The 23,731-nt window shown below is 37.3% G+C and overlaps 1 protein-coding gene across 1 annotated transcript in view; it reads left to right on the top strand.

Moving 5' to 3' along the window:
• PDE3A (phosphodiesterase 3A) overlaps positions 1-23,731 on the top strand; it is a 359,573-nt gene that overhangs the window by 198,558 nt on the left and 137,284 nt on the right. The window contains exon 2 of the mRNA XM_069106191.1: positions 1,246-1,296. Within this exon, the coding sequence (XP_068962292.1) occupies positions 1,246-1,296 (51 nt within the window). The remainder of the gene's footprint in view (positions 1-1,245; positions 1,297-23,731) is intronic.

A 23,731-nucleotide genomic window follows, 5' to 3' on the forward strand; every position in this document is an offset into this window, starting at 1 on the left:
GGAAGGTGGAAGCTGGAGCAGCGGGGAGGTCCTGCTTCTACTCTGCCATCTTCATGTCATTAACTTGAAAACTATTTGAGCGGCATGTTGGGAGAGATGCTTTCTTTTGTAAAATAAACATAGGAGCTGTGTCTGCAATTCAAAGTGAGACATTTGACATGTTTGTTCTTTATTTTGTGTACTATCCTCTAAGGTGCATGTGTTTAAGCTTTTTAAAAAAGTTATTGGGGACAATTCTGAAACAAAATACTTTAGGATTTGCTCTTGGTGTTTGTATTAATTCTGAGGCCTTGGTTTAAATATTTCATTGTACTGTGATTTCTTTTTTAGGTGTATTATGCTAAGTGAAACTTATTAAATAAATCTTACTTTCAAAAACTCATATTACAAATGATCATGCCTAACTTCTTGACTCTATGTGTATAGGAGTTCTTACTCTATTAATAAATTTATCTTTAGGTTAAAACTGTGAAATAGAACTGTTTTTCTTTCTTTTTTTGTTTGTTTATATTTTCCATAATCTTTAATTTTCTATCTTATCTATGTTTTCTTTAATTTCTATGGATATATTCAAATCAGGTCATTAAAAAGCAAAAATATGTCACAAATTTTGTTTCTGTTTTTGTTTTCCTCCTCGTTAGGGCATAAAACAAAAGAATGAAAAATATAACCTAGTAAGGTAGAAATGTATTTGAAGAATACATTTTTCATTTTTTCTTTTGAGAGCTTATTGTCTTTATCCTTTAACCACCTTTCTAATGGAAATGCATTTGATCTGATATATTTGTATTAATTACATATATGTCTTTGATGTCAAAAAGTTATCAGATAATTGATAGCAATATTTTTCTCAATAAATGGCTTCCTTTTAATTGTAGTTCTGTTGATTTTGTATGTACAAAAGATTTTCAATATTATGAAATTGAAATTTTCTATTTTATCCTTTCTAGTCCTCTCTGTGCCTTGTTTGGTTAAGAATCTTGAAGATCGATGCATAATTTATTTAGAAAAAGTTAACATAGGGGCGGCTAGGTGGCGCCATGAATAGAGCACCTGCCCTGGAGTCAGGAGGACCTGAGTTCAAATCCAGCCTCAGAAACTTAACACAAAAGTAGCTGTGTGACCTTGGGCAAGTCACTTAACCCCAACTGCCCTTCCCCCAAAAAGCAAAAAAAAAGCAAAAGTTAACATATCTTGGAAATATTGTATAATATTTAATTTACACTAGTCCTTTTATCCTTTCAGCTCATGGGACATTCTGAATGGGACCACAAACGAGGGTACAGAGGGTCACAGGTCAGTCATTGATTTTTCTTTCTTTCCTTATTTTCCTAACAATGTAGGCCTAGGTGATTCATTTTTCTAATATTCAGAGATTAACTGTTTTTCAATTACAGTTGAAAGGAAAAAAAGAGGAAACATTACAATACCCAGTGGTATATTGCAATATATTTTTAGTAAGTGTTGTGGAGCTCATAGGGATATAACCACATTTCCCACTTATTTAGGGGTCAGTCAAACTGAACTGGAAGTGATTGTACTTAGGTTGCTAATCTCCAATCTTCTCTCTTAAAAAAAAGCATTTTATTGATGTTATTTTAAATGTGTAACACAATCATTTCAAGGCCTGTAATCTTCTATATTGAATTCTTTCTTGTGACAATTAAGCAAATGCTTTTGAAACAGTGCACATTTGAGCATTTATATTATATTTTGCTCTAGAAGTCTCTTGCTTCTCTGTCATGAGCAAGAAATTCCATGAGCTTTTCAGTCACTCCAATTTTGACTTCTTTCTAATGGTTTTCTCATTTACATTTTTTGCTGTCATGTATATTATCTTGGTTCTGCTTTTTTCTTTGGCTTTGCATCAGTTCATACAAATTTTCCCATCTTTTTCTGAAGTTTCTATTCCATTGCATTTGTATGCCATAGTTTTATAGCTTCCCCCAAATAAATACACAACCACTTCTTTGCTGTTTTTTGCTACTGCCAAAGCATGCTCCACTATGAAGATTCTGGTATATATTTATCACTTCTTTGTTTTTTTCTTTGCCATCATGGGCATATATGCTCAGGAGTAGAAACTCACTTTCTCTATTAATCTTATCATTTGTTGGCAGTTCATCAAACTGTATTTGTTATTTTTGTTATTTTAGGTTAAATATATTAAAAGACAAATGCATAATCCCCTGAAAAAATTAGCTAGTCCTAAAGCCATAGTTAGTTATTAATGGAACAGAGAGATTAAAATGACACTATTATTATCATAATAAGAAACCTTTATACCTTACTAGGTTACTTTCATTGTTTTGTTTTATATCCTAACCAGGATGAAAAAAACACACAAAAGAAAAACATAAACAAAATTTGTAACATATTTTTAAAGCTTTTTAATGACTTGATTTGAAAATTTTTTATGAAGGTTTCATTTTATTTTTATGAGTATTTGGCATAAGACATTAGGGTTCTGTTTTAAATTAAGAATAGGGATATTTCCCCTTTTTAAAAATTTTATTAATGATATTTATTTCCAAAATGAAATGCTCACTAAAATTGTTCCAGGAAAGGCAGTCCATAAGGGAAGGGAAACTCTCAAAAATCAGAAGAATGCAATCTTAAAACAGGTAGAGGGAAAGGTAAAGGAAGAAGCAGAAAGGAGAGAGAGAGACTACAAAACTAAGGATAATGAAAAACATTCTTTTATTTTTGATATTTAGCTATATTCAGGGTTGTGCTGAATTATTAAATTTTTCAGTGTGAACATTTATACCTTGGAAATTGGCAAATGCTACAAAGCAGGGTTTGATTGATTGATTGTCTAGATATAAGAAGGTGATACAGATAATTTATAAGTGTTACACATAAGGTTTTCCCCAGGGCCTCTGTTATTAAAACATATGCTAGTCCACTTTGGCTATATTGGAGATAAATGAAAACTACAGGAAGGGAAAAGAAAGCTACTCAGGCTTAGGCTAAAGAGAACTCATGATATAAGGGATAGATGTTGAGTTCTTATTCTTCTTTTCTTTCCTCTGTCAAGGAAAATTACCTTTGGATGTCAGAAGGGAAGAACTAACAATAATGACTAATGGGGGGCTTGTTACCAAAGAAGAACATGAAAGCATTAGCTACCCCACATTAATTTGAGTCACCTGGCCAGATGAACTACATTCTCTGTTACTGGAAGAACTAGAGGCTAAGAATTCTGAGTTATTGTCAGTAAATTTTATAAATTTATATAAAATTGAAAAGATCTCAAGGATAGGAGAAAGGAAAATGTGGCCCTGATTTGGGGGGAAAGTAGGAGGAGAATGATATATGAAAGCTAAAGTTTAATAATGTACCATTACCAACATAGTTATTATCTAGAAAAGTAAATGATCATAATGAGGTGGCATGTATAGTCAGTCCAACTGTAATGCTTATTTAAAACACACAGATTAGTTCCAGTGCAATTTACATATTAGAGAACAATTTGAGCATAACTTGCATTTTGTGTTTGCTTTTGTGTGAGTGTATCTTCAAGGATCTTTGAGAAGGCAGGAAACAGAACCGTTTCATAATAACTTGTAAGAGCAAACCATTGCAAAGCCCACTTCCACAAGCAACTTCAGGTCTGTTTCAAAGTAAAGTGCTGTATTTATTGTTTATCTTTTGGCATGGTATGAACTATAGGTAAAGGAGGGATGGACTTAACCATGTATTCCACCCTGACTCACACCTGCCACCATGGTCATTCCTCCTACATGCCTTACCAAGTCTGCCTCCATTGACTTTGCTAGCTTGGTCTATGGAAAGGAACCATCAGACAGGTCTTCCCCAGCCCATAAAGAACTTGAGGCAACAGGTATAGAGACTTGCCAAATGTTACAAAATGGTATCGTCCCCAGGTTATCCAGCTCTAAAATCACTCTTCCTACCCATACTGCCCTGCTTCAGGGGAGCTGTCTTCAAATATCTGAAGCACTGTCATGTGGAAAAGGAATATTAGTCTTGTTTTATCTGGCCCTGGAAGAGCTAGGAAGATGAATGGAAGCTATTGAGAGGTAAATTTCAATTCTAAATAAAGATCTGTTTGCTGACTGTCTATGGAGATTGACAATGAAGAGGGAGTCAAAGATCACTGAGATTTCCAACCTAAAGATTTAATTGACAGTACTATTAACAAAAATAGGAAATGTAGGATGGGAGTCAGTTTGGGGCAAAGGATAATGAGAGTGAGGAGAAGGCAGAATGTTTATCTAGAAATGTCTAGCAGGAGTTCAAGTTCGTAGTGCTAGCACTGTTTATTGTAGTGCTTATGTATTTCTTAACAATTTAACATGTGTATAAAACTGTGATAACATTTTTATTACATGTGTGGGGTTTTTTGGGTCATTTTTTTGGTGTGTGTGTGTGTGTGTGTGTGTGTGTGTGTGTGTGTGTGTTTGACTAAGTTTGTCAGTATTGCTCTCCTAACCCCATTTCCCCCATAAGCCCTGCGGTTTTTATTGTACCATTTTGCACAGCAGAGGTGACTGTATTTAGCTCATGCCAGACTAACCTCTTAACCTCATTTTCTTTTTTGGCAAGGTTACTAAACTGGTATATGAGGGAAATGCTATAGATTGGGTTTAGTTTAACTTCTGTCAAAGAAACTGAAAAAGACTCTCAGTCTATTCTTATGAAACATATAGAGCTATGTGGACTACACAATAATAAAATTGGATGGATTCAAAGTTGGTTAGATGGTCAGACCCAGAAAGTAGTCATTAATAAGTTCATGTGAAATTAGAAGGCTGTCTCTAGTGAGACAGCCCACTGTCTGTGATGATAAAGTAATTTGCATTTGAAGATCCCTTTGTGTTGGCAAAGGTAGCAGGTACTTAGCACTTAGTAGTTGATCAAGCCTCTGTTGGGGAAACAGAAGGTATGAACTCCTGTCCCCTGTTGCTGATGTAACAGGAAGGGGTTGGCTGAAACAGGGAGCTAATGTTGTCTGTATATAAGGAAAACCCCAGAGAGGGAGAGTAGGTTTTCTTGGCCCAAGCTTTGTGGAGACAAGCTGCTGCCACCTGGGAGGCTAAAGAGGAGCCTAGGAAGCTGAAGAAGAAAGTCTTCCCACCTCTACCCTCCCACTCCCCCAGGCTGGAGAGAATGATTTTGATTTGGAGAACCTGGGTGAAGTGATTTTGATTCTGAAGCTGAAACTTCTGCTGAGTCCGAGGGCCAGACGGAGCTGCTGAGGATTTCTGAGGGCCAGCCAGAGCTGAGGGCTAGCTGGAGCTGCTGAGGATTTCCTCAGGCTAGCTGGAGCTGCCAAAGACTAAGGAAGCATGACTGTGATGCTAGTACTTTTTATGAACCTGTTGGTGGCTTTGTTAAGCCTTGTTTTCCCAGGAACAGAGACTGTGAAGGATTTGAGATGGACTGGACATTGTGAGCTCCAATGTGGAGCAGGAACTGCACAGAGAGGTGGACAAGGACCTGGGAGCTGTCTGCCTTTGAACCCAGGTGAAAATTCGGTGGATCCAGGTAGGATCTGGGACCATGGAAGAGGATCCAGGGAATCAGAGAGAGCACCCTGAGTCAAGCTGAAAGAAGACTTTACTTGGATACTGTGTTCTGGCTGAGAAATTATAATTTAATGGTGAGGGTCTTTGTATTTTCTGATTGAATAGTGAATGATGGAGGATAATTGAATGAGTGAGTTGATTGAATGATTGATTGACTAAATGATTGTACTTAGTGTTTGGTGACTGGTTTATAATTTAGTGTGCCCCATGAGTGGAGAACTTTGACTATTGTACTTTGTGTCCTTTTGAGGAGGCAAACTTCTTTAAGGATGATTGAATGATTGAGTTACTAAATGATTGTTCTATGTGGCCATCTTAGTGATAAGTTGTTTGAATGCTGTATTTTGATTTTCTGTGATAAGTTGTAACATTGTGAATGCTGTACCTTGATTTACTGTGAATGTTTTGTCTGATTTGTTATGGAATAAATAGAATGTCCACTATACTGTGTGATCAGAACCTTAAAAGCTGTTCACAGTAGCATTCTTCTGGAAAGTTGCTGGTGCATGGCATTACACTGTCTCAGTGAACTGCCCAAGGGATTTGTGCTCCATAGTATGCTGTTTAACAAACTTACCATTTATTTGAATAATGGCAAAGACTTATCAAATATTTAAATGATACAAAACTAGAGGGGATAGTTAGTACTGATGATATAATCAGAATTCAAAAAGATCTTGACCAGATAGATAGAACAATGGGCCAAATCAAATTAGATTCAATTTAATAGAGTACTTTATAGGTACTTCCTAAGTACCATGACCCTCATAGCATTTATATATTGGGCATGGTACCACAGGTCATAATGGACATATCCAAAATGGGAACTTGTTATCTGTGCTTTTTCCTAACTTCCCTGTTTCAGTTGAAGGAACCATCCTTCCAGCTAGTCACCCAGTTTTGTAGTATGAGAGCTAGCCTTGATCCTTCACATCCAGGTTTTACCCCTTGCTGTGCCCCATATCTAGGGTCCTAGTTCCCATGGGGGCTTTCAAGTCCCAGCTAAAATCTCATCTTTTACAGGAAAACTTTTTCAATCCTCTAGTTCCTAATCCTCAAGTTCCTAAAACACACGTTTGCCCTTGTCATTTCTCTGTGACAGTGGTTACCTCTTACATTTAGGATAAAATAAAAAACTCTTTTGTTTGATGTTTAAAGCCTCTTGGAATCTGAGTACAACCTACCCTTACTGATATGAAACATTACTCTATTTCAGATCTTCTCAGTTCTAGACAATCTGGCCCTCTTCCTCTTCCCCAAATTTAGCAGCTCATTTCCTAACTCTCAGGACTAGGATACACTTTAATTAGTAAGTCAATAAACATTTATTTATAACCTGCTTTGCACACCATAGATGTTTAATAAAAGTATGTTGAGTTTAATTCTTTGAATTAACTGAACTCAAAAGATAAACATAGGTCAGATATCTTTCTTCTTCAGGTCAAAATAAGGAAGGGAGATTGTTGTTTGTCCTTTGTTCTCAAAGAGGACCATGACATAAGGGAGGGAGGACTGTGCAAAGTCACCAGCCTGACGTTCTCCTCCACAGCCATCTGGGTCATGTGGCCAGGTACATATCAGAATGACTAGAGATGGCCCAGGATTCAATAGAAGACCTTGGCCTTTTAAAGCTCAGGTCTTTAGCAGGTCTGTTTAACTGATGAGACAAAGAATGGCCTCTTTAACATAGTCCAGGAAAAAAAAAATCAAACTAGGAAGGGAAGACCCTCAGGATTTCTGGGAAAAACAGAAACAATTCCTATTTACATTCACTTTGAGTCAATTGGAGCCCAAACAATGACCAAGTGGGGTTTGGCCTGGGACCTATTGTTGGCTGATCAGTGAGTGAATTTATAGCATCTAATACTCCTAATGAAGCAAAAGACATAAGAAGACTGATTATTTCATGACAACATTAAAGGGAAAATACCCCCTTACAAGTCAAGAACAAAGGATTGTACCCTTTCTTTTTTTTTAATTTAAATGCTTTATTAACTGCTGATTTACATCATTCGTTTCCGCCAGATTTTGAGTTACAAATTTTCTCCCCGTTTTTCCCCCACCCATCCCCCCAAAACAGCAGTACCACAGGATATCCCCACCTCCAATCTGCTCACTCCCATATTTTCTCCCATACCCGTTTCAACTTTTCCAGTGGATCTCTATGCCTCAGTGCCTGTATATCTTTTTTCTTAATTACATGTAAGATGGTAGTAATAATAGTATATATATATATACAAACACACACACACACACATATATATATAATATATATATAATATATATATATATAATATATATATATATATTATAATATTTTTTAAACTTCCACTTCCCCATTCATCCCCCTCCCCCCCCCCCCCCCGCCACCCACCCCCACTGGGGGGACAAGCAGTTCAGTATAGATTGTACATGTGTGGCTAATGCAAAACAATAACATAGTAAATGTATTGTAAAAGACTGACTATTTTTCCCTCCCTCCTATCCCACCTCCCACTTGTTCTATTCTCTACTTTGATCCTGTCCCTTTTCAAAAGTGGGTGCTTCCAACTTCCCTCCCCCCCAGCCTGCCCTCCCTTCCATCATCCCCCCTCACATCCCCTTCCCCCACCATTCTTCTGGAGGGTGAGATCCCCTATTTAGTGTGTATTTCCCTCCCTTCTGAAGCCAGATTCAATAGGAATAAGGTTGACCTATTCCCTTTTGCCTTCCTATTCTTCCCCTCCATTGTAACCATTTTCCCTTGCCTCTTCTGTATGAGATAGTTTGCCCCACTCTGTCTCTCCCCATTTCCTCTCATTATATTCCTCTCACCTCTTAATTTCACCTTTTAAGTATCATCCCTTCCTGTTAAATTGGTCCCGTGCCCTCTATCTATGTATACCTGTAAACGTATATACACACATTCACATATGTATTCATATGCCCGCATACCCTCATATATTTCTAATCCCTTCGACTACTGAGAAAAGTTTCATAGGTTACAATTATTGTTTTTCCATGTAGGAATGTTAATAGTTCAACTTTGGCCAGGTGGCTCAGCGAGCAAGAGCACCGGCTCCAGTGCTGGGACGACCCGGATCAAATCCGGGCCCAGACACCCAGCACCACACACAGAAACAATAACTGGCCATGCAACCCCAAATGAGCCACTCAACCCCAATTGCTTAAAAAAAAAAATAATTCAACTTTGATAAGTTCCTTATGATTTCTTTTCCCTGTTTACCTTCTCATGCTTCTCTTGCTTCTTGTATCTGAATGTCAAATTTTCTATTCAACTCTGGTTTTTTCAGCAAGAATGCTTGAAAGTCCTTTATTCCACTGAATAACCATATTTTCCCCTGAAACATGATACTCAGTTTTGCTTGGTAGGTGACTCTTGGTTTTAATCCCAGCTCCCTTGACCTCCGGAATATCACATTCCAGGCCCTTCGGTCCCTCAGTGTAGAAGCTGCCAGATCCTGAGTTATCCTGATTGTGTTTCCACAATATTCAAATTGTTTCTTCCTGGCTGCTTGTAATATTCTCTCCTTAATGTGGGAATTCCTGAACCTGGCTATAATATTCCTAGGAGTTTTCTTTTTGGGATCTTTTACAGGAGGTGATCGGTGGATTCTTTCAACCTCTATTTTGCCCTCTGGTTCTAAAACATCAGGGCAGTTTTCTTTGAGAACTTCCTGGAGGATGCTTTCCAGGCTCTTACTTTGGTCATGGCTCTTAGGCAGTCCAATAATTTTCAAATTATCTCTCCTGGATCTATTTTCCAGGTCAGTGGTTTTTCCCATGAGATATTTCACATTGCCTTCTATTCTTTCATTTGTTTGGATCTGTTTAACAGCATCTTGATTTCTCATAAAGTCATTAGCTTCCATTTGCTCCAATCTAATTCTGAAGCAATGATTCTCCTCAGTGAGGTTTTGAGATTCTTTTTCCATCTGGCAAATTCGACTTTTTAAGGCATTCTTCTCATTGCCTTTTTGAGCCTCTTTTGCCATTTGAGTCAGTCTGTTTTTTAAGGTATTATTTTCTTCAGTCAGGCTGTTGACTCTCATTTCATAATTTTCTTGCATTGTTCTCATTTCTCTTCCCAATTTTTCCTCCACTTCTCTTATCTGTTTCTTAAGGTCCTCTATGGCCTGTAACCAGCTTGTATTTTCCTTTGAAGCTTTTGGTGCAGGAGTTCTGACTTCACTGTTTTCCTCCTGTTCCATGCCTTGCTCCTTCTTTTCCCCAAAATAGTGTAATGTTGGAATCTTCTGTCTGCTTTGTTTCCTTTGCCTGCTCATTTTGCCACTCAATGATTTGACTTTTGGGCTTTTTGCCACAGTAGGACTCTGCCACCAGACAGGGGAGCTTTCGTCCCAAATGCTGGGGTTTTCTCAGCTGCCTGAGGTATTAGATGGGTGCCCTCTCTGAGGTCTCCACATGCTCTGGCAAGCTGGACACACACCCCAGGACCTCCACCCTAGACTGCAATCCAGATCCAAGCAGGTTAAAGCAAGAGCGATGACCCCTCAGACTGGTGCTTGGTCCCCCTACACTCTGCAGGCCAGGAGCTGAAGCCACCACGTGGTGCTGGCTGGCTGTGCTGGCGTCTCAGCGGTTTCTTGCTCCAGGGGTAAAAGCCACGCACTCCCACTTCCTGGGTCCCAAAGTCCAGACTGCAATGGCCTCTCACCTTGTCCTTCGCATCTATGTATTGATAAATCTGGAAATGGCCACGGCTGCTGCTGATCTGGAGTCCCTCTGGCTGGCGGCTGGTCATGCCTTCCCTGGGGCTAAAGCCTCGGCGTGGGGATGGGCTGGGCTCTCAGAGCGCTGCGCTGGCCGGCCGATTCCTGCCGGCCTGCCGGGCTGTCCTCAGCGGGAGATTAGCTTCTCTGTGTCATTTTGTGGGTTCCACAGCTTCAAAGTTTGTTTAGAGTCCCCTTTTTACATGGATTGGGGAGGGTGGAAGCCAGAGCCATGGGAAGGTCCTGCTTCTACTCAGCCATCTTGGCTCCGCCCCCCGCTTCCCCCGATTTTACCCTTTCTTAACTATTCAGAGTGCTGGCCCTGGACTCAGGAAGACCCAAGTTCAAATCTGACTTTATACACTGACTCAATCTGTGTCTTTGGGCAAGTTACTCTGTCAACCTCAGTTTCCTTGACTGTAAAATGAGGATAACAGTAATGTTGGGTCTTTCCCAGTCTGGGATGTTTGTAAAAATACATATATTTGTAAATAACTTTACAAAGCAATAAAGCATTACATAAATGTTACTGTTTTTTTTTCTTTTTGTTTCTAGTATATAGTTACAAGTCTTTGACAACATTTGATTCATCAAATACCAATAGCTTTATTTTTAGAAAACCCTAAGTTTATTTTTAAAAGATAAATAAAACAGAAATGAATTCCTATTGCAAAAAAAGATTTTTGCCTTGATACATTTATATGCCAATAATGAGTTTTATTACTTCAATGACAAAGGTAGGTGAAGTTTCATCATCCTGTAGATCCTATTGTCATGTGTCTGGGCATCTTCCAAACTGAACCCAGAAGACAGCAGTCAGTGCAGTCTCATATAATAAGATCAGATCTTCCACTGATTTATCCTTCTTGTAAGCCTCTATTTTTGCTGTAGAGTTTCAATAATGGAATAGTCAGGGTTTATCTTCTAGTATTTCTTTGCTTCCATATAACACATTGTCGAGTTATTTCTTAGTTCCTGAGTCTTCATTATTTTTTCCATGTTGGTTGTCCAGTCATATGTACATGCAGCATGGGAAAGTAGTCAAGTGCTTTGATACAACTACCTTGTCAACTTTCTTTTATAGGATATCTTCCATAATTTTGAAAACACAGAAAATACGGACTTACTGAAAAATGATGTAGTACATGGAATAAACATCTCATCTCTGTTACAGACACTTATATTACATGTAACATGAGTATAGATGAGATCTCCAAGAGAAAGAGAATAATACAGAGAAACAATTGCTTGGGAGAATTTCTCCACTAAGGGGAGGAGAGAAGGAAGAAAAATCAAGTTAGAAGACAGGGAAGTTGGAAGGTAGGTAGAGGATTGGAAAATGTAGATGACATCAGTTGTTGTGGGCCAGGTTAGCACCATAACAGCAAAAGGGGTACGGGAAATACTGATGATAAATATTGTCTACTTTATATTTTTGTTTAATACCCAAGGCCTGGGGGATTAAGAGGCAAAATCTGAATGTTAAGTCATTCTACATTATCGGGAAACTTAACAAAGGTAGTAAGGTATGAGAAAGGGAGCAAAGGACCGTTAGCTTCTCATTCATTTATTCTTATACTTTTTGCAGCTTTGACATCTCTGGAGAGTAGGTTCAATGGAAGAGAGCTCTTCTCAGTGTCTTCCTTATCTTCTTTAAACCACTACTACTACTACTACTACTACTACTACTACTACTACCACTACCACTACCACTACCACTACTACTACTACCAGCTAGCATATAAACATATATATATGTTCTCTTTTTCTTTATCTTCTATCTATGTCTCTCTCTTTCTCTCTCTCTCTCTCTATCCATCTATACATCACTGTAAGGTTTACAAAGCACTGGGATGTGTTATTTCATTTGATGCTGTAATGGGAATGTAAATTTAAGATCTTCCCTTCCCCTAGGCCCTTTGATAAGTGCACCTGAAGCCTGTGGCCAGGAATGCCCATACCTTGGTGTTCTGTGATTGGGCAGTGGGTCAAGAGGGTTGTTACATTCTCTGAGCCAGGAGAAGGCTACATAAACCCTGATGTGAGGCTTTGCTTTGGGGGCTCACTTTGAGAGGTGTTGTGTGATTTGACCAGACGAGACTCTGGGCAGCCGTTGAGAGCCCGCTGGCTTTGAAAACACAGATGCTGATGCTTCCCTCTCTGGTAACTGTGACTAGGTATGGATGTAATGGTCAGACAGTTAGAGGCCTGTCTGCTTGAAATGTTTCTCTGTCTTCTTGTAACTTCTGTCTGTATATTCTGAAGTTCAGGGTGCTGACTTTTTCCCCTGAACTAGGTAAATGATATGTTTGATTGATTAAAGCAAGATTGTTAGTCCATTTTGAGTTGCTTTACTTTAGAAAAGCAGATCTAAGAACTTGTGTTGGCAGCCACTCTGGGGATGCTGGGGTGCTTGCTGCTACAGATGCTTGCAACAGCCTTATAAATCAGGTGCTATTTTTATCTCGATTTTATCAATGAGGAAACTGAGGGTGAGAAAGTTGAAGTTACTTGCCAAGGGTCACACAGATAGCATCAGAGCTGAGATTGGTACTTAGGTCTTTCTGACTCAACATTCTGTTCACTGCAACACCACAATACAAGTGAGTGCCATTGATATGGCACTTTGTTCAGTAAAGCAGTTTCCCTTTGTCTACAACTCTGTGAATGAAGTACTACAAATTTGCCCATAGGAGGAAACTAAGGCTTAGAACGATTATAGCTTTCCCATGGTCAAAGAGATATTAAGCACCATGGTTGTAATTTGAACTCTGATCTTTCCTGGTTCCAAGTCTAATACTCTCTCCAGCATACTTTGATTCCTCCAAGATAATGCCATATCAGAAACTAAGAAATGAATTGAGAGAAATAGAATTGAGCTTTGTCTTGCTCTTTTGTGCCATTTTTATGGAAAAGCACACACTGTGCTTTTTTGCTTTTCAGTAAAAATACTTGATGTCTACTTACATGTAGACATTAATTGTACATTCTTGGCAGCAGCACTGTCTGCATATTTGCCTGTCATATTTGCCAATTCATTTTCAACTTCCTGGCTGTTTGATTTGTTTTCTTACTTAGGGAAAAAAAAAATTCCGTGATATATTCCCAGCCGTAATTGACTATCCAAATATTGGACAAATCCTAAGGAAACAATCCTCCAGAAACACATAGAACTTTACATACAGCAGTTATCCTACAGATATGGGATAAAATAGTAAGGGGAAGAGAAGAAATCTAAGAAGTAGATTCTAATTCTTAAAAATTAAGTAGACATAATTCCAGAGGAAGTTCAGGTAGGTATTGGTGTTTAATTCTTTTTTTTTTTTTTGCTTTTTGAAGGGCAGTTGGGGTTAAGTGACTTGCCCAAGGTCACATGGCTAGTTTTTTCTGTTAAGTGTCTGAGGCCGGTTTTGAACTCAGGTCCTCCTGAGTCCAGGGCCGGTGCTCTATTCACTGTGCCACCTACCTGCCCTGGTGTTTAATTCTTAAAAGCAAACAATGGTAGGTATAATTTAGAGGAATCTCTAATTCCCATTAGCCATCCTTGAAAATGAACCATTAGTAGCTATTCAGTAAGAGGCATAAAACTTTGTCCAGAAAAGTGGCAGTTAGGTGGTACAGTATATACAATGCCAGACTTAAAGTCAGAAACACCTGAGTTTGAATTTACCTTTTATGCTTACTAACTGTGTGACCCTGGGCAAATCACTTCCCTGATCCTTCGATTCCTCATCTGTAAAATGGAGATAATGGTAACACCTACCTTGCAGAGGATCAAACAAGATCCTCTCTTCAAATATTAAAGTTTATTATTAATGTCATTATTATTATTAATAGTATATCTCAAAAAGAATTGTCCTCCATCTTTTGGTTGATCAGATAGAAGTGACTATGTTGTTAATTAGGACCCTCAGGATTCTAAATTGACAACTTTCTTGGAAAAGGGGTTTGAGGAGTGGGGTTAGAAATCATCCAACTTTCAGATGTAACAAAGCTTGAATAGCAAAAAACTAGATTCTTCCTCCATGTCTCAAAAGGGCATTGAGCAGGTCTAGATGTGACCTCATTTGACTGAAAGCAATTGGTAGTGCTTTAACATACTGTTCCTAGGATTTGTCTTTTACTCATTCTGTTCTTCTCCCTCTCCCTTTCTTTCTTTCTCCCTTTCCCTCTCTCCGTCTCTTCTCCCCTTGTTCCCTTCTTTCACTCTCTCCCTCTCCCTCTCCCTTTTCCTCTTCCTCTTCTTCTCCCTACTAAGCAAAGTAGGGTCCTTTGCTTGGTCCCATTCCCTTTATTTTAAAGGTCCATGGCAAACACTACTAGGCCTAGGACAGTCATTAATTGGCAATTCATTGTCGTCTTCCTTTCTGCAACAATTGTCTACCTCATATGTTTCACATTACTGTTAAGAATTCTACTTTTATTATACGGAAGTTAAAAAAAACCAGATTTTTATGTTTGAACTGAACTAGAAATTTCCTATTGAGAGCCCTTTTGCTTGTTAGGCCTCATTTAATACTACTCTCCCAAACAAAACTGTTTGCTTAATAATAGTGAATTAGTATTCAGCCTACTGGGTGGTCTGTTAACCATAGATAGGGACAAAGGTCCTCAGGTCAAAAGAATACTAGGCCTTAATAGCACTGTTAACATATTTTTTTGGTAGAAGGGTATAAATAGGCAAGAAACTGATCAAGAAAATCAAGGAGGCTGATTAGCTGATTGTATAAGTAGGAGAGAAGATTCCCAAATTTACAAACTTGGACAATTCTATCCCTTTACTGGTTGATTGGTCCATATTTTGATATGTAGTTGGGTAGACAGCATGGAGACCTAGTGCATTACAAATGGACCTAGAGCTGAACAGTGGGACAAGAACAAACTATATTGTTTTTGAGAAATTGTACAGTGTTTTGAAAAACCTCAACTTTCTCTCTGAAACAAAGGTTCATTACTTCAATACCAGTATTTATCTGGGAATTGTACATTTGTTTGAGTCAGTGAATGCCAGTATTTACAAAGTTAATGTTGAAGATGAGACAAAGGCCAATGGTAAGGTGCAATGCATTTATACACACACACACACACACACATTATATATATATATATATATACACACACACACATGCACACACACAAACACATATGAGTTTAATAGAAAAGAATTGGATACTATCTTAGTTGATATGGTCAGAGATCTATGACTGAGGGAAAAAGGTAAGCCTCTTATGTATTGAGAGCAAGGGATGGACAGCCTAGGTGTTCCATTAGTCTCCATTCAATGTCAAAAGTGCTAGAAAGAGCCCCCCCCCCAGGACACTGAATGATGATGCGGTGAAGGTTTTCCAGGACTATATAGGCAAGAGTCAGCCATGAAATGTTGACATGTTCATCACAGGAGGAACTTTCCACTTTGCTGAGATCATAAATTCCTTACAGTAGCGTTTTAGTGCATTAGGAACGAGTTATTGTTGACCTATATTTAGAGATTGTCAAGGTCTCTAAAATTGTAAATATGTTTGTTCTTAATTTATTATTTTGAGATCAGCTGTATCTAGGTCCTACCCATTTCAGACATTCCTTATTTTATCTAAAATAAGTGCCCTGCTTAATTCATGTTTGCTGTATTGTATTTGCTTACCGGAGAATAATAGAATTTTAGAGGTAGAAAGACATCAGATAATCTCACCCAATTCCCTTATTATATAGATGAAGAAATGCCATGAGATATTGTAAAATGTCCAGGATAGGGTCTCATATCTGAGTCTGTGCAAACTAGTCCATTTAGCCTGTTGTATTTGCTGGCTAGCTCTAGACACCATATGATGCTCAAGCATTGTATCTCATGAAGATATCCACACAGGCCATCTCATCATTTTTCTGCCCTGTTGCTTCTCACCAGACCTGAAACTTGGACCTTCATCCACATTGCTTCCTGAATACAAGTCTCAGTCTTTGGGGAAATCAATCCATTTGTATTTGGGCTCTTGCCTCAGGGTCCGACCTAGTTGCTCTTATCTGTGACTGAGCATATGCAAATGAGCCCAATTAGTCCACTCTAGTTACTGGTTGGCCTAGATTCTAGACAGTGCTTTAGATTTACATCCCTTCCAGACATCCAGCTATCTGCCTTTACTACTCTCCTAAAACTTTCACCTCCTCAAATGAAACTTCCTTTTTCTGGTCCCCTCTTCTCTAATATATGTCTTCTTCCTCTCCCTCCCTCTCCCTCTCCCTCTCTCCCTCTCTCTCTCTCTCTCTCTCTCTCTCTCTCTCTCTCTTATCTTTGTATCACCAGTGTTTGGCACATAATAAGCACTTAATAAATGCTTTTCAATCATTCTCAGAACTACTAAGTGATAGAGCCTATATTCCAAGAAATGGTATCCCAAAATATGTAGATATTCATTAAAATTAGAGTCATTTATATTTCTTAGGCATCCATCTTACTCGATCATGAGCTGTGACCTGTCTAGTGCTATATGTCTCACATTTTTGCACATAACTGGAATTCTAAAATTGCAAAAATTCTCTAGTAAGGATCTGGGTAGTCCACTTAACTTTTAGAGCATTATTTTAAGCCTGAAAGAGGATTATTGATGGGAAACCTTTTTTCTTGACTGTTCCTGTCTGCTTAGGAATCTGTTCACGGAAATGTGTTCATTAATAACATTTACAGAAGAGTATTTCTCTAAACACATGCTTAGTAATATTCTCAGCTGGTGACAGGTTAAAGTTTTCCGAGTTGAATAATTCTTATTTGATTATGTATAGTGAAGACTTATTTAATTTCTTCTGAATTTTCCTTCTTCCAGGCTTACCTAGAAGAGTGCCTTAAAAATTTATTGAAGTGTCCTCTTTTAATACACTAAAAAAAGAGAGAGAAAAAAACCATCCAGATTTTCCCTGGGCTCTATTCCATAGGATTAATTTGGGAACATTGAGGGTTCAAATCTATAAAGTCCCTAACTTACTCCCAAGGATTAATTTGTACCCTGACAGGGGCTGGCTTTGTGCCTCACTTTTTTCCCAAGAGTAATGTCTTCTCCTTTCCTTTTGAAAATATTTTCAAATATCATATCATATAAAACTATTAGCATTTTTCCTAGAAATTTTCTCCAAAGGTTATTTTATTTTTGGTATCTGGCCAATGATGTCTTTTTTTTTTTCTTTGAGAATGGGTTGGGCATTTATCTCAGTCTTCTACCTACAAAGACATTTTGCCCCATAGAGGAAAATGAAATGTAATTACTAACAATGTGGCACCTGTGATCACTGCTAGTAAGGTTTTTGAAGCAGGTTCCTTAATTAATGCTTCAAGCAGGGTCAGAATTATAGCTAGCAATTATTGTAGCTCAGACAAATTTATTTTATTTGGGGAAATGTGAGTCAAGACTGAGGAAGAGTAGAGGACGGCATGGTTATGGATGCCATTGAATTGAGAGAAGAGTTGACCTGTCTCACAAAGAGTCTAGCCCTCATTCCAAGAATTATTTGAGGGGGAAATAGGGGATAGAAGGTTTCAGGTTGGTTATGGGACCCTTGTGGTGGCAGCCAGGGAGCAGTTTCACTGCCCAGCTTCTAGTTCTATGAGATGAATCTTAGACAGGTATTTGCCATAGGGAAGAATCACCTCTCCCTCACCAAATATTTTACTGGTAATAATAAGAAGAAGAAGAACAATAACTCTATGTTACTACTAATAATAAATTTGTTTAGTGCCAGGCTACTGTGCTATTATGTACTAGACACCATGCTAAGCAGTTTATTAAAAAACTACCTTATTAGATCCTCACAACAGTCCTGTGAGGGGCTATTATTTATATTCTAACAATTTTAACATTTTGACATCATAACAATTGAGTAAACTGAGGCAGACAGCTGTTAGGTGACTTGCCCGTGGATGTAATAGGCAGGATTTGAATTCAGGCTGTCTGGACTCCAGGCTCTATCCATTGTTCTACTTTTCATCTCACAGTATTCTTAGTATTGAGAAGGGTTTTCTTATTTTACCTCATAGTATATTATTTATAGTTTTCTGTTGCAGTGTGACTTAGGTGCCATTGTTAATAAGAAATCATTACTACATTAAGATAAATTTATGTATGTATGGAAACAATGGCTATAATTTTTTTAAAGCAGCAACAGTTAATCAAACATAATTTCACCATAATTTAGTTCTGCCACCTTAAATTCATCATCATTTCATAATAATTTCACCTTAGCCAGAGATTCACTTAGAATTGCAAAAAATAATATAGCAATTCTTATTGGTATTCATGATCTTAAGGTTCTGATAATGTTATATTAGTCTAGCTAGTATTTCTATAAATGCTCATCTGAATTTATAGTACAAAAGCAGCAAAGATACGGTGGACACATGAACTTCAATTTCCAGTTGCATGAATTTACTTAAACTGGAAAAAGTGAAAGGATTACAGATAAGGACTGGACATGTGATTTGGCATGGAGACTTCTTAATGAAACAATTTCCTATGCCAATGCAAGTCAACCTTGTCAACAACTTCAAGTCTTCGGAAGTTGCCCAGAACACTGGGACATTAAATTGACTTACCTAGGGTCACAAAGCCAACATAGGCCAGTAGAGGAACTGCACTCCCATCCTCTATCCACTCCACTCCACTGTTTCTAAGCTAGAAAACAAAACACTTGCTACCATAAAATATCTGATTCTCATGCAGGAAACCTTCAAATTCTTTTAGGAAAAATACAAATGGTCTCATTAAGCAAGAATAACAGCAGTTAACCTGATAATCAGCTAGAGGTAATAGGCCTGTTGCTCTTCTTTGGACATTTAGCATTTCTCAGTGTAAATAACTAGCGAAAATAAAATTATTTTTTGTTCTCATAGTAAAGATAACTGTAATAAATAAACATAATTAATAGCTTGCTCTATAGAGAAAAACTTTAAAATAGGATGCTTGGGTATGTATTTATAGATATATTCAGTTGTTATGATAATAAACACTTTCATGGAACAAAGGCAAAATTCTTACAAATTGAGGATTTCTGGGACCCAAGATTCACATCAGGCAACCAACTCTGTGGGATTCTTATCCAACTAGCATCACTTCTGTCTTTAAGCAAATAATCAGTAAGCAATTATTAGGTGCCAGGCATGCTGCTTGGTCCTTGTGATACAAAGAAAAAAAAATGAAAACAATATTGCTTTCAAGAAGCCTATATTCTAAGAGAAGATAGCACATACAAAGACATTAATATAAATGTCTTATGGGGTTCAAATATTTTCCATAATTGCATTCCATGTAGGCCATGCTGTATCTAAATCTAACACATTTGATAAACTTGTCAGATTATTCAGTCTTTGTTCACAGATATAAATTTCACATATACTTCAATTCAGTAAAGTATTTATTAAGCTAGAATCCATGGATAGAGCATTCATGTCCAGGATCAAAAATTTGGTCAATGTATACAAAGTTATAGCATCTGTTTTGTGCTCAAGTTTTGGAAAATTTCTTAGATGATGTCACATAATTTTCTTATATATACAGTTTGAGGTTCCCCCACTATATCATATTTCCCACTGAACCATATTCCATATTTGTGACGACTCAAGACAAATCCTGACCAGTGGGAATGTGTCTATAGCTTTCCTAAAAATTAAAGGAGCAATTTCAAAGACATGTGTTATTTATATTTAACATGTAAACAGGGAACTCTGATTAACAAACACAGAAATCCACTCTCTTCAATATCTGCAAATTAATTTTAACATAAGGATCTTAGTATATGCATCAGTATTTACTGCAAATGTTATTCTTATAGATTCAAAGTTGCAAAGTACAGATCCTTTTCTACAGAGGGTCAACTTGCAAAGGATACTGTTAAAAATACTGCCCTTTCCTTTCCTTTTCCTCTTATGTCTCCTTTTCCTCCTCCTCCTCCTCTATCTCAATCTCCTCTTCCTCCTTCTCTTCCCCCCTCTCCTCCACTACCTCCTCTACCTCCACCTCCTCCTCCTCCTCTTCCTGCTCCTCCTCCTCCTCTTCCTCCTCCTTCTCTTCTTCCTCCTCCTCCTCTTTGTCTTCTTCCTCTTCCTCCTCCTTCTCCTTCTCTTCCCTTCCGTCTCCACCTGCTCTCTTCTTATCTGGAATGTAGCAATTAAGGATTGCTGTAACTTTCAGCCAACTTGCCTCTTTCACAAACAACTATATTTCAAACAGTTACTGTGGAAGTTAGTTGTATTTCTACATGTTTGGTTCCTGGGTCTACATCTCTGATTTCATCTGGGAGGTGTGGATTTGTCTTTCCATTCATCAGGTAGCTTAGTTTGTTTTCTCCTTAACTGCTCCCCCCAGCATCTCATATTCATGTCACTGGCCATGCGCCTTATTGATTTATCTCTCCCAAGATCAATAATTTACAAAGAATTTAACCAGATTAGATAAAGGGCTATAGAAGCTCAAGTATTATTTATGTAATGTAGCTATAGAATATATATTCCTTGGACCCAGACCCTCTGAAAGGGGGAAAACTTTTCCAGGTTGGAGTTGATTCCCTAACCATAGTTGCTACTACCTTCTCTAATCCCTGGGTCATGGGACAGTAGTGATATATAGATATATGTATATACATGTATGTGTATATGTATATATACATACACACACATATACATATATGTATATGTGTACATATATATTCTAACTGCCCCAGCTCCCACTAAAATTGAAGCTGGATGTGTGCAAGTTAACATCACTGGGATAAAGGACTACAGAAATTGTGGTTTCTTTCTTCATGACTGCTGCACTGAAAGATGGAATACTGCAAGGGACCCTAACTCTTTCACTTCACTTTGTTCTCACTTTATTGTCTTTAGTGCTGTAATAGAGTTTGATGGGCTTCTCCATGGAAAAGTATCTCTTGTCTGCTACCAAAGCTCCCTGAAAAGCAAATGACCTAAGGAAGAAGTGAGCGAACTGCAACATATATAACTGGCATTGTTTTTCTCTCAGTCTCCTTGAAAAGTCTGTACTCCAGGGATGTCTTATGCATCTGTACTCTCTGTGATGTGCATAAACCCAGATGAGTCACACCACATCTGTTACATAGCACAGAGTACCAATGACAAGATGTTTCCAGATAATACAACATTTGCAACAGTACCTACAAATGTCCATAGGTGCAAGATTTAAAAAATCAGTGATATATCAATAAAGAGTAATATCGCCTTCTTTTCTATGCTCTCACAAGACCCATTACAAATTTTTCAAAATAATTGTATGTTCTTTAAGATTATAATGATCAGACACTGCATCTTGCGGGAAACTGTTTTATGAAATGTCCGATATGGCTTTTTAAAAGAGAAGATGTTCTTGTCCCAAGAGAACAATGAAAAAAGCCTCTTAGGAAGGAGCAGATGTTTCTATCCTAGGAGTCAGTGCCCAAGAAGTTCAAAGCAGTAGAACAGCCTGCATATAGGATGTTATCAAGAGATTTCCCAGGATCAGCTTCAAGAGCTAGAAGCTTACAAAAATGACCTGATGGCATGCTAAATGTAGTTATTGTTGCTTTTTTTCTGAGAGGAAAAAAAAAAGCAAATGAAGGATTCTTCAATATCTCTTCAATAGATTGCACAAATTATGCTGGTATTAATGCCTATGAATTTGTGTGTGGGTGTGTGTGTGTGTGTGTGTGTAAATCACAAGTACGGTGTCAAAAAAGTGAGTAGAATATATAGTCACTTCCTTGCTAATTCTGATGCGGTGAATTTTTGTTTGTTTGGTAAAACCTAACCCTACCCAAGCTTATCAATAATTTTTCTGCAGTGATAGTACCCGATGATGCCTAAATACTCATCATTTGTCAAAGGGCACTTAAAGTTCAGTGTACAAGGTAAGCCTGTTAAATTCAAGTTAGAATTTATCAAAGGATTATTAATGTAGAGGTAAATAAAAAGACTTTATATAGCTAATCCAACACCTCATTTTGCATGAGGTCTAGAAAGACAGTGACTTGCCCACTGTAGTACATAAATATGTGCTACTATTTCAAGAGCTGCTATTCAAACTAAGAACGTTGATTGGACTTCCATTCTACTTTCCTTTCCTTACACCCTTCTCTTCCAGTATCTTTATATTCCCGATTAGAATTACAGGATTCTCCCAGGCAGAGCCTGTCTCTCACTCATTGCTATTCCCTGTGCTCTCACATTCTTTAATCACTTTGCTAAGTGATTATTTTAGCTTGTCTTTTCTTTAACATTTTTATAAATTTTATAAATTTGTATATATAAAATAAAAATGTTCTAAATTTTTACAAATTTCTCTAAAATTTTTACAATTTAAGTATCACAACTATTTCAACAATTTACAAATCAATGAAAAGCCTAATTAAGTGCCATATTCAGAATGTTCATTTTTAAAAGACTATAAACTTTAAAAGAATATAAACTAATAAAAAGAAAATAAACGACTAATTTGTTTTACATGCTGATTAGCTCCTTACAAAGTTTTATTGTCTTATATGCATAATTTTTTTTCCATTCTTGAACTTGAAATTTAAGAGTATTTCATAGAGAATCTGGTTTCTAGGCAAGTTTCTGTAATGTATTGGATTTCTGTGATCTTTCTAATCATTAAATGATCTTGTAGGAAGTCCAGGAAGTCATCTTTTATTTAGATATATTAAGTATCCAAGTGAAAAAAAATTAAACTTTGAAGTTTCTCTTGAATCTGCTTAGGCAGCCACACTAATTTTGCTTTTATTCACCCCCATCTGAGATAGAAAAGTCTAACATTTAGGATCTGTCTGGTATGAAAACAAACAAACAAAAAGATCCTGAAGACTTCAAGTAGCTATGCATTTTTTATCACACTTTTTTCCTTCACAAAAGATAAGCATTTCTGAGCTCTTGAATGCCAAATAGAAAAGTGTTATGCTCATGAAACCAATGCTACAGGATGGTTTATTTATTCATACCACTGAAAGTGCCTGAGTACATCTTCGTATAGAAAATACAGCTCTGTCTGTTAATAAATGATAAGCCAGTGAGAGATAAAATTATCATAAGTTAAAAGTGACAAAAATATCATTTCTTGTGTAATATTCTCCACATCAGAGGCTTGTCTCATAATGCATAGCTAAGTTACTAATTCCTAGGTAACCTGTAGTATTACAAGAATAATGTCAGATACTCTAGAAAATCTGGAGATTATCAAATCAATGTCAAAATTGTTTAATTTCCATGTTCTTGTTCCATGCTCATTGTTGATAGTTCCTAGAACTAGAAAAAAATACTTCAATACTTACTTTTCTAAGTAGTGTTCAAGTCAGCTTAATAGTGAGAACCTAAAAAATTCCTTCCTTAGTTTTTAAAAAATTTTTAAATTTTTAAAAGCAATTTTTTTTAATTTTTAAAAGCAAAAAAAATGAGTTTGAAGAATTGTCTCAAACCTTCCT

This window comes from Petaurus breviceps, unplaced genomic scaffold, assembly GCF_028583685.1.
Source record: "Petaurus breviceps papuanus isolate PSGF00001 unplaced genomic scaffold, PetGlider_PUasm1.0 78, whole genome shotgun sequence".
Lineage (NCBI taxonomy): Eukaryota > Metazoa > Chordata > Mammalia > Diprotodontia > Petauridae > Petaurus > Petaurus breviceps.